The sequence below is a fragment of the Acinonyx jubatus genome, chromosome C1 (genome assembly GCF_027475565.1).
Source record: "Acinonyx jubatus isolate Ajub_Pintada_27869175 chromosome C1, VMU_Ajub_asm_v1.0, whole genome shotgun sequence".
Lineage (NCBI taxonomy): Eukaryota > Metazoa > Chordata > Mammalia > Carnivora > Felidae > Acinonyx > Acinonyx jubatus.
In genome coordinates, this window is record NC_069381.1 from 1,011,771 (window position 1) to 1,023,458 (window position 11,688).

The following is an 11,688-nucleotide window of genomic DNA, read 5'->3' on the forward strand; positions in this document are numbered from 1 at the left end:
CACGACACGGACACTTGCCCCAACCAGCACCTCAACCGCAACCTGAAAGTGTTGCCTCCGAAGACCGAAATTCAGGACCGCAGAGCAGATGCGGGAGCCAACTTCGGGGTCTCAGTGTCACAGCCGGTGGTGATGTCCAGTAGCACGGCTCCTGTCAGAGGGCCACGCGGTCACTCTTGACTGGTGAGCAGCGCCCGGGGATGAGCGGATGTCACCTGGGGAGGGTGAGACCCCCAGCGCGCCCAGGAAAGGGATAACGTCCCCCGAGAGCCCCCTTCGTCCTGATGGGGGCCATTTGCCACAGTGGGTACAAGGACAACGTCTGCAGGGGCCCCGGATTTGTCCCCATTTGCAGCACGTATTTCCCTGCCGCGGTGCCACCAGCTTCCCAGTTACCAGCGTGGCCGCTCACGTGTGAACGTGTGCAGCGTCCTGCTTGTGGCCAAAGTGTAAATTAAGGTGCAGGACAGATTGAAGGGGGGGTCGGACACAGCCATGCCGACATTTGCCAACGGCTCTGGGCCCCGAACGGCGCGCGTCCTTCTGCTGGCCCGAGGAAACCGGAGCCGCCGCGCTGTCCCGTGTGGTCTGTGCGGTTACGAGCCGTGCGGCTGGCCGCCTGCCTCCTGCAGACGATGCTGCCGCCCTCGGGCCCAGGCCGTCCGGACTCTGCCCCTGAGCACAGGCTGTAGTGAACACACTTGCACTTATTTTCGTCAACAGTGGATGTTTCTAGGAAGCAGCAGTTTTTTAAAAAACAGGCTTTATTTAGAGCAGTTTCAGGTTCACGTGAAAATGGCGGGGCAGCTGCAGAGCCCCCCGCGCACCCCCCACCCTCGTGGTCCCCCTCCCCCTCCGAGAGGCTGCAGGGACGCGGCATCGTCTCCAGGGTGCCACGTGAACGTCTCGGTGCTGGGCAGCACGCGGGTTTGCACAGAACGTTTCAGGACACGTATCTGCCACTTCAGCTCATGCAAAGTAGCTTCGGGCCCCGAGAGCCCCCTGGGGCTCCCGATTCGTGCCCCTCCCCCATCCTCTGGCCACCAGTGGTCTTCTTCCCGTCTCCGTGGTGTTGCCTTTCCCAGAAGCTCCCCCAGTTGGGAGTCCTGTCCCAGGTAGTCTTTTCAGAGCGGCGTCTGTCACCCGGTCCCCCCGAGGTCTTTCCATGGCTGGTGTGACCCGCTTCCCGCTGCCGGCGCTCTACAACCACGTGGCTGTGGTGGGGACGAAGAAGTCACCAGAGCCCGTAGGCCACCAGCACCGGAAGGAAAACTATACGGTCTCGTGCCCCATTTTCCACTTGCCCTGGAAGCCCGAACACAGGGCTGGTTCGGAATGTTCTGGCAGACCGGCCTGCCCACTGCCGGTGGCGCCTGGCCCGTTCCCTGCCCTGAAGTTCCCCACTGGAGGAGACGCTGCCCGTCGGCGAGGTCCGGGGTGCCTCACAGTGATTCTCTTCACCCTGTAGCAGTCTGCGCCGTGCAAGGAACAAGTTCATCCGGGGAATTAAAACACGGTGCTGAGTCCGTGGAGGTGGGAGAATGCACTGCCCCCCGCCCGTCCACCTGTCTGTTGACATGGCCGACTTTGGGACACATGCCTAGTTTGCTCGCGAGAGTCTCCGCTCATCTGCACGGGCCTGGGTCTGCCCGCCAAGGGGCTCTGCCCATTTCTGCCTACAGGAAAGCACCCCGCTTCCCGAAAGCCAGAAAGGATCCTGTGTTTCGGCCTCAAGACGAACTACCTACAACGCCAGCTGTCCACACGGACACGTTTTTTAATAGGCAGCTTCCAAAACGGTTCTGGCAGGTGGAGTCAGGGCCTCCGTGCCCGCGGGGCTCACTCAGGTCAGTCACCACACCACGTCCTCTGCACTCTCCTCCAGGCACTGAGCGAGGTGGTTGTCGATGTCCAGCTGGGCCAGCCTGCGACAGGGAGATGGTCACTCACACAGAGGAAAGGGCGCCCAGCACACACGTTCCCGCCCTTCCCTCTGCTGACAAGCACAGCGAAGGTCAGCCAGAGAGAAACCCGGTCTCCACAGCTGGTCAGAACCCCAGGGGAAGGTCCGGGGGGGGGTGGGGCACCAACCAGAAAAGGCCCTTCCCCAATCCTGTCCCTTGGGGAGGTTTCTCTGGGCCCAGGCGCTCAGTGCACCTGCCACGTGTCCGTCAGACACGTTCTTGAGGCTCACGCAGACTCCTGCCTCTGAGGCCGGGGGGGCGGGGGCACCCTGTGTCTGAACGAACCCCCCAGGGGATTCTGGCCCCGACTCGGCTTGAGAACCTCACGGCTCCCAGCCAACTGCTGGGGCTGGGGCCTGAAAGCCCGTCCCCAGGAAAGGGGATCGGCAGAGACCATCAGCGGTGCGAGAACGGGTCAGCAGCTCCTCCGTCAGGCCTCACGATCTTCCTTCCTCGTGCCCACACCCCGAGGGCTGAGCCCCCCGACTGCAAGCAGCAAAGCTCCTGTGTCCACTGCAGCGTGGGGTATACCTTACCTGGTGGCTGGCCGGCCCGCAGCTCCTGGGCCCCCTGCTATCGGCCACCCCTGGACCAGGCCCCCCTCGTCCAGCCCTGCTCATGCTCCGGACGGGCCCAGCCTCCTCCGTCTCCCTGGGCTCGGCAGCCTGGATAACGACCCCTTTCACGTTGGGACTCGAATGTCACCCACAACCTCTGCCCCAGCCCAGGCATGTGTCACGGCGGCCGAGGCCCCACCTGCACCTTAGAGTAGAAGACATGGGTCCTGCCCCAACAGCTCTCCCCACCGGGGCTCCCCAGGTCTCCATCAGTGGCTGACAGAACGGCCGCCTCATACGTCCTGAGTCCTGTCGGGACCTCTGGAGACGCCCGTGGGACATGGCCTCTGAGAAGATTTGCCCAGGTGGCTTCTCTACTCTGAGACCTCCCAAGATGGGACTTTTCCCCTGCCCACATCTAGGGCCATCCTGGTCAGCTGGCCAAGTTCACCGACCAGAGGGGAAAGGCCCTTACCCGGGGCATCACCGCGAGGCCCTGAGGGCCACAGCACCGCCCTCACCCTGTGGCTCGGGGAGCCCATGCCCGTTCTGGTGGCCGTCGGCCGCCCTCTCAGACCCTGTAGGCGGCTCGGTGTGGTCTGAAGTCCCTGGGGCCCCTGCGGGCTCTCTCCGAGGCTCCCAGAAGATTCTAAGGTCTGCACCAGGCCACCTTGTCTGGAGTGTCCGGGAGGTACCCTCTGGGCCCCTTCGGACCTCCCCCTGGTAAAAGAGCTTTGTCTCGGCCAGACCCGTTCTACAGAGTCCCTGCGGCAGCTTGTCCCAAGACAGGCCTGCCTCGCTGTCACATGGGAACCCAGTGTGTGGACAGCTGGCCCGGCTGCACGAGAGGAGACTCAGCCCAAGATCCTCCGCTGGCTTCCGACTCAAACAGAGCGGGCTCCGTGTCTGGCAGCTTGAGGGGCCTCGGAGCCGCAAGATGCCAACAAGCCAGGCTCTCGTGGAGCACAGGGGACACACTCAGCTTCCGGTTTCCACGTCTTCATGTCAGCTGGCCCATGGGAGCCTGTTTTCCCAACCGTGTGTGTGTGTGAGACTCACGGGCATCAGAAAGTACATGGGGCACCAGGCGTGGCAACAGGCACATCTTCAGGGCACGGGGCTCACACCCAGTCTGGCGAGCCCAGTACGTGGTCGTCTGTCACACTGAAGAATAAAGCAGTGCCCCGAGTGACCTGGAAAACGCTAAGGCTTTGAGAAGATCGGCAAGTTTGTCCTCAGGCGCCGTCTCCCTGAGGCACATACTCCGCCAGAATCGCTACGGGCGTCTGTCCCCCCCCCCCCCCCGGGGACGAACATGGAGAGCAATGCGTGACTTTGGTTTCCGGGGGAGAAGTTCCCAAGTGGGGCGCCTGGCTGGTTGGGCCAAAAGAGTGTGTGACTCTTGGCGTCGGGGATCATGAGTTCGACCCCCACGTTGGGTGTAGAGTTTACTTTTAAAAAATTAACATTTAAAAAATTCCCAAGAACTACTAAAAGCCCACGCTTTTCTAGAAACGTCACAAGACAATTTGACAGTTCGATTACCGTGTCCACCTGCTAACCCGGGCCCTCCCAAGGCCCAGTCTGTCTCCTTGCCCCGAACATCCCACAAAGGACGTGAGCCTTCGCTTCCAGTGACCCGGGATGTCTGTTGTCCCCAGTCACAGCCACAACCTGAGGGGTGTGCTCTGGCCCACGGACCCTCTCCCTTGTCAAGTGGAAGAACGTGCCACGGCGTTTCCGATGCGCGGAGACGTGAGCCCAAACGCGCCGACACCTACTTTGGGAAAGATGAGGCGCACTCCCAAGTCTTCCTTCGACTGCTTACAAAACCCGAAACTAGAACTTTTCCGTAACGTCTCCGTCGCTGGAAGTCTGTTTTTTAGACTGTGCACAAATGCCAGCATGCCAAGGACAAAAAGAACCTCCTAGAACAGGAGGCCAGTTGGGGCACCCCGACCACATCAGCTCTCCAGAAAACCATTTCCCTCCGGGGCTCCCGAAGGTACCTCCGGCCCCTGGGTTTCTGTGGATGGGGATGAGTCAGGAAATCAGGAGGACCCCCGGTTTAAAGGTGCTCACTGCTTTGTCAGAACGGGCAAGCCAGCCCCAAACACCGGTTCTGGCAAGAGGCAGGCAGGATGGCGAAAGGCTGGGTCTGCAGACACTTTGCAGACGTGGCGCTCACACGACAGCCAGGGAACCTCCCGTGGGCCACCGGGCTCCCTTCTCCATGCCCGGCAGGTGGCTTCCCCTGCCGGGGCCTCACCCACTGCCTCGCCCGACCTGTGGGCTCCGTGAGGCGATGAGCACAGGGGTGCCGGGCCCACCCCCAACACCAGGCTCTCAAAGCCTTGTTGTGATACAAAGCGTAGCCTGGAGACGCCCAGACAGCTGAGCACAGACGGGACGTCGTCTCTCTGATTAGAAGGTCGGGTCTAAAGGCCTTCCCGTGTGGGCTCCGCGCTGCTGATTTTCGTAAGGTTTGCTGGTGTTTGCTCTGTCGTCAGCGGCTCCATTGTCTTCACCGTCCTGGGCTGTTTTTGCTTCTGGGGACCAGGGACGTGACCCGCGACTTAAGGACACCGTTCTCCCAGCCACGCGAGGTCCAGCGCTGGTCCGCTTACTGAACCTGCTGTCCATTCACTTCACTTGACCGGGATCCTTTTGATAATCCTGACCCCTGTGACCCCCACGTCTGTGTCCTGAGCTGTGTGACACACGGCCCACGAGCTGGGCGTCTGGAGATTAATATCTTAACAAAATTGGAGGCACTCCCCTTACTTAAAAAAAAAAGATATACATCGAGTTTTTAAAGAACAAAACACCTCTACACACAAAAAGTCATTTTTAAAACCTCCAACCTACCACTGGGAAGGTACCGGTGAACTATGTACACAGGAAACTGCTTGGCGACCCCACAGTCTGGCAGTCACCACAGGGACCCTGTGTCAGGGTGGACCGGCTTAGAGGCGGGGGAAGAGGTTCGGTGCCCCCCGGGTCGTGGCATCCTCTCCAGGGAGGAGAGGGCCGGCGGACCCCCAGACCTGCCCGTCTCCCGAGGCGTGCAGTCCCTGCGCGCCGCGCACTCCGCCCGCACGAACTACTGTTTGAAGGGCCCACAACTGAGCTCGGGCACCCTGAACCCCCTAAAGCCCGCTGTGGTTTCCAAACAGGGCTGGGGTCCGCAGAGGCGGAGGGAGGCCGAGGGCGGGGCGCACTCACCCGGGGGCGAAGTCGGTCTGGCACACGGGGCAGGTCCGCAGGGTCGGCGCCGCCTCCCACGGTCGCTCCCGGGCGCCGGGGGTCCCGCGGGGCTCAGGCCCCAGACATCGCTGCGGGGACCGGGCGGGGGACCCCGGGCGCCCCCCGGCCCCAAGGAGCAGCTTGTAGTAACGGCCTGAGCCCCCGCCTCCGCTCGGGGCCGGCGGGAAGGGCGTCCAGGAAAAGGTGTGGGGTCCCACGGTGAACACCTCGGGGGACGCGGCACGCTCGGGACCGCGTCCAGATTCCTGCCAAATGGGGTCGACGGGCCGCGTCATTGGTGCCTGGGCGCCTCCGGGGCCAGGGACACACACACACACACACGGCCACCCCGGGGGTCCCCCCGACGCACCGGGTCGGGGAAGGCGGGCAGCGGCGGGAGCTCTCCGTCGGGGTTCAGATCCGCTCTCGCAGCGCGCAGCAGCTCCGCCCACGGCCGCGCGCACTCGCCTCCGTCCTCCGGGAGGGGCCCCGCGCGGCCACTGAGCGAGCAGAGAGACCTCAGTGGGGGGCGCTCCGCAGGGGGCCCGTGGGGAGGGGGCTCGGGGAGGGCGGGTGGGAGCGGGAGGACCTCGGCGGGGGGGTGGGGGCTGGAGCGGGGAGACCTAGTGAGCGTGCGTCCCGCGGGGGAGGGGGCTGGCGTGGGCGGGGAGGGCTGGGGGAAGCGGGGAGGGGGGCGCGGGGGAGGGTGACAACTCCGAGGGGGCGGAGCGAGCCGGGTTCCGGGAAGCACACACGGGCCTGCCCCCAGCGCCCCGCGCCCCCTTCCCCCGTCCCGCGGCACCCGGCCTCACCCGCCCCCCGAGGACGGCCTCCGGCGGCGCAGCCCCAACCGCGGCCTCCGCGCCGCCTCCATTCGTCTCGAGGCGCGCGTCCGGCGGAAGTGGGCGGCCCGCCGCGGACCCCGCCCCCGAGAGAGGCCCCGCCCCCGGCCCCGGCCCCCGCAGGGCTCCCCCGCCGGCTCCCCGCCCCCTCCCTGCGGGGACAGGGCCCGGGCCAACGGTCCCGCGCGCCAATCTCCCGCCTGGGCGCCGTGGACCCGGGCCCCCTCCTCGACCTGACCCCACCCCGCCCTTGTGCGCGCTGGGAGCCGCGCTTTGCACCCACCCCAGCGCACCCCACAGCCTGCTCCTCGCGGCCCCGAGGCAGCCTCGCCTTTGGGACACCGTCAGGGAGGAAGGAGTTCTGACCTCAACATTTGGGGAGACTGAGGCCAGGGGTCCCTCCCCTAACCAGAGGTGGGACTGAGGGAACTGATTTCCAGCTGCAGAGGGACGTGGGGGGACCCATCTCGCGCTGCCCCCCGGTAGGTTTGGGGTCTTGCAGAGGTTTGGGAGGAGAAACTGTACATGAAGTCAGGCCAGGGGGCCCTCCGCATCCGCCCCCGGCAGCCACCCTCAGTTAAAGCCCACCTGCCCCATCGCCTGGGCCGGCCCTGGCTCTCCCACCTCCCACCGCAGGAGTCAGCTGGGACCCTCAGCTTCCCTCTCAGTCCAGGCGGAGAAGGGGACTAGCCTCCTCAGGACCATCGAGTTTTCCTAATAAAGGGAGGAACCTGGTTTTTTTTTTTTAATTAAGGGGGGGGAAAAAGTGAGGCAACAAGGTCCAGGTGGCCAGCCAAGGCGGGGAGGGGGGCCTCTAGGGGAGGGCCTGTGGGGGCTCCTGGAGACTCTGGCAGGGGAGGGGGGGGGGCTCTTGCCGGCGAGCCCCCAGCCCACCACTTGGTGGCAGCAAACGTCCAGGCACCCTCCGCTGCTGCTGCTCCTGCGGAGCCCTGTGCCCCGTGGGCCCCAAGACGGGGCTGGAGTGCACAGGGAGCTGGGGGGCCAGAAGCTCCCCTCCGTGGATACGTAGATGTCACTTGAGGCGCTGGGACCCTGGCGGCTTTGGGGCTCTGCTCTTGCACCCCCTTCCTCAGGGCTCCCACGGCCCAGTTCCAACCCTCCTCACCCTGGCCCCTCTGCGCGTCACGGTCCTGCCCTCCGCCAAGTCCAGGTCTTGGGCACACCCCCCTCACTGCACACTCCAGTCCCAAGGCCCCCCATCCCGAGGTCAAGGTCACCCTTCATCCAGCTGCCAGGACAGACCTTCACCGGGGGGGCGGGGGGGGGGAACGGGCCTGTTTGCCAATGCTCCCTGAATGTCTACCTGTGTCGGGGACTGTCGTAGATACTAACGCCCCCCGGGGGGAACGAGGCAGGGTCCTCACCCCCAGAGCCTGCCCACCGATGGAAAACAGACCCCACGTGCATAAGCCAGCAGAGCTGCAAGCAGGGGGTCCCGGGAGTCCCTAGAGGAGGCAACCTACCGCGGGGCCTGCTCCCAGGGTAGGGAAGCCCAGACGGACCCCGGGCCTGCAGGCCGCAGGAGCCCGGCAGCCCCAGGACTGCCCAGTGGCTCATGTCAGGGGTTCCCACGCGCCCGGCTCCAGCCTCCACAGCCTCGAAACCTTTGATGGACACACCAGCACTTCTGCGGTCCGGGCCACGGGGACATGCGGGAGGGCCGGCGCCACGCCTGAGGCAGAGGAAGGCGCTGACTTCTCTCTGGGAGCTGAGCACCGCGGTTCAGTGTCCCAACTATTCCTGCCCCTTCCAGTGCCTTCCTCTGTAGACCTCACACGGCCTGGGCTCCTGACCAAGAAAGGCAGAGCAAGGCATTGGCAGGGAGACTACTGCCCTGGCCTGAAGGTAGGTGACCCCCCCCGGTGAGGGCAGGTGTCTCCGGTGAGGACAGGTGACCCCCCTGGTTAGGGCAGGTGACCCCTGGTGAGGGCAGGTGACACCCTGGTAAGGACTGGTGCCCCCGGTGAGGGCAGGTGACCCGGTGAGGACAGGTGACCCCCTGGTGAGGGCAGGTGACCCCTGGTGAGGACTGGTGCCCCCGGTGAGGGCAGGTGACCCGGTGACCGCGAGCCAAGGGAAAGAGTCAGGGCCTGACAGAGCCTGGCTGTGGCCTAGGGCCCAGAAGGGCGGGGGGCACCCGTTCTCCAGCCCAGGGGGCCTTGCTTGCCCTTGGCTGCCAAGGGAGAAGCCCGGGTCCCCAGGCCAGGCCGGCGCCGCCTGGGGAGCAGAGGCCCTCCGGGAGCCAGAGCACCGTGTACAACTCGTCCTCCTGGGGGCTCCTCCTCCCTGGTTTCATCCGGCTCCCGGGGATCAACTCCCCCCATCCCCCCCCCGGCGCCTACAGCCTGGGACGCTTCCACGGACAACGGAGCTGGGGTGACCCGCAAGGCGGGGGGCAGGTGCTGGCGCCTGTCAGGAAGCCCTGCCCCTCCCCCTCTCTGCCACCGCCTGCCCGACAGACAGCTGCCCCGCTGCCCCTGCCCGCACAGGGACCTTTTGCACGGGGAGTCGAAGCGCCAGGTCCCCGGACGCAGCGCCCGTGTGGGACAGGAGAAGGTCGGACGTTGAACTTGATTGAAGGCTCACGTTTTCCGGGCTGCCCGCTGCGGTGACAGGCAGCGAGTGGAGCTTCACTGGAAGATCATTTCTGATTGTGACAGATGCCCGCCCTGCGGAGACAAGTTCCGTACGAGCCAAATTCGTGTCTACGAAGACCGTCTCCGCGAGAAGAGGCCCCCTCGGGCAAAGCAGCAAGTGCAGGGCAGGGGTGCGGGAGCCCGCAGCCAGCAGCCCACTCCGAGCTCTCCCCGGCTCCGTCCGCAGGGCAGTGCTGGCATGTGCGTGATGGGCCGGTGCCACCCCCTCCCGGGTGCTGGGTCCAGCGTGGGACATGTGCGGCCGGGCGGTCAGGGGCCCCTCGCTCCCGCCACCTTCCACCACCAGGGAGCACAGGTCTCGGCTCCTGGTGCTCTCAGAGCCAGGTGGGTGCGGGTTCCTCGCTCCCTCTGGGGGAGCGAGACCGACCTCCCACAGGTGCCGATGTCCCCGGGAGCCCGGCCGAGGTTCCCAATCAGACCCTGCTCCGAGGCAGGGCTTGAGCCCCGCGAGGCCTCTAGCCACATCCTGGCCCGGAACAAGCTGGGGCGGTCTAAGCCCCCCACCCCCTCCTTGGATTTTGGGGGGGCCGGTTCTGCCCGCGGGCCACCGTGCAAATGGGGTCAGGACGGCACACATGGGCGGAACAGGGGCCGAAGCAGGCGGGCACGACCTGGAGAGCCCTGGAAAGCGGAGCGGCCTTCTGGGTGACGCTGGCCGTGGGTGGTGCGTGTTCACGGCGGGGCCGCCACCTCCCTTGCCGCGTGACAGGACAGCAGGGCTCCCGCTCAGGGTGCCCCGGCCGTGCCTGCTCTCCAGGTGAGGACGGCCCGGAATGCCGGGCCGCCTCCTCCCCAGAGTTCGGCCCTCTGACGAAGCCAGGCGCCGGGCTCCGCTGGACCACACCTGCCGGCCGGCGTGTGCCAGGCTGGCGAGCCTGCCCGCAGCCAGGCAGAGGCATCCGTGGGCGTGCGGAGTGCCTGGTAGACGGGCCAGATTGAAGCAGTTGCCTGGGAAACATCGCAGGATCTGTCGGGCGGCGGTGGGTGTGTGGGGCCCGCTCACCGGTTCTGGAACAAGGGCGTGCGCGGCCTCCTCCAGGGGTCCCCTCCCGGCCGCAGAGGGATGGGCGTGGACGGCCGGGACCCGGCGGCGGGCAGCGGGCTGCAGCCCCCGCTCTACGAGCCCAAAAGCCAAGAAACAGCTGGGCGTTGGCACGGGAGAGACGGCGGCCCCGTTTCCAAGCCCCCACCTCTCTCCGGGACTAGTTTCCGAGCCCTGCTTCCAAGCCTCCCCACCCCGTCCCAGCGTCCCGTAGAACCTTGTCACTGCCACGAGGTCCCGCGTCCCGCGCCCCCTGCCCCGTCCTGTGCCCATGCCCTCTGCACAGCCACACCGGCCCTGCCTGTGTCCCCGTGTCTCCGGCTCAGGCTTCTGCCCCCCACGGGGTCCCCCTGCTGACCCTCGGGCTCTGCTCCGGTGCCCCCCGCGCAAATAAGCCTTCCTGAGCCACCTGAAGCTCCTCCACAGGCCCTCCATCCACCGGGTGGCCGCTGCTGGCTTTTCCTACCGCACAAGTGGGGGCGGGAGGCCGGGGGTGCCGCTACCTTCCCGGAGGGCCAGCCTGCCGTCTGCCCCCCACCGTGTCCCCAGAGCCTCCGGCGGTGCCGGCCGAAAGGGGGCCCAGACAGGACTCTTCGGCCGACCCTGAGTGTGAGCCAGGGGTGGGCGGCGCCGTGGGCTCTCCTCCTGTGGGGAGCAGGGGTCACGTCAGGGAGTCGAGCCACGTTGCACCAAACTGCGTCCGCTGGGAACCCGCGAATGGGACCCGATCTGGAGGCCGGGTCTCCGCGGACGGAATCAAGTTAAGAAGAGGCCGCGTTGGGTCAGGGTGGGCCCGCAGTCCACCCCGACTGGTGTCCTTGTGGGAAGAGGGAAGCTTGTCAGAGCGACACGGCCCGGGGGCAGGAAAGGTCCTCCCCGGGGCCTTCGAGGGATGGCGGCCCTGCCCACCGTGAGTGGGGACTGTGCCCCCCAGACTGTGCGAGCACGGACTAGTTCTGTGGTTCTGAGCCCCCAGTCGTTTGTGCGGCAGCGTCGGGACACCGTCTGCTTCAGCACCCGGTGCGGTGGGGTCAGTCGGGGGCGACTGGGCATCCCCGACCCGCCTGTCTCACCCCTTGCCCGCTGACCACCCCCCAGAGCGGAGGAGGCCGCTGCCGCCTGAGAGTGTGGCCCGGAGCAGGCCCAGCTCAGCCTCAAGCTCACGAATGTCCCAGGGGGCGCCCAGGACGGGGCGACAGGGGTCAGACCCACTCCCAGCGAGTGCAGGCCCCCCCCTCCCCAGAGTGGGCGTGGCTTCTCCGCAGGGACCGCTAGTCCCACCTGCTGCCTCCTTAGGACAACCCTGCCGGGGGCCTTGACTTCCTGAGATGCCGGCAGGTCCCTGTGCCTTCCAGGCCC

At 66.2% G+C, this 11,688-nt stretch overlaps 1 protein-coding gene across 1 annotated transcript; it reads right to left on the reverse strand.

The window, feature by feature from the left end:
• Nucleotides 1–1,842: 1,842 nt before the first annotated feature.
• FAAP20 (FA core complex associated protein 20) lies at nucleotides 1,843–10,602 on the reverse strand. The gene is made up of 7 exons (XM_027060690.2): nucleotides 10,524–10,602; nucleotides 10,023–10,285; nucleotides 9,118–9,753; nucleotides 6,580–6,950; nucleotides 6,138–6,267; nucleotides 5,747–6,033; nucleotides 1,843–1,925 (listed from the first exon to the last, which is right to left on the reverse strand). The coding sequence occupies exons 1-7, from the start codon at nucleotides 10,600–10,602 to the stop codon at nucleotides 1,853–1,855; spliced, it is 1,839 nt and encodes a 612-aa protein (XP_026916491.2). The 3' UTR covers nucleotides 1,843–1,852.
• Nucleotides 10,603–11,688: the final 1,086 nt, after the last annotated feature.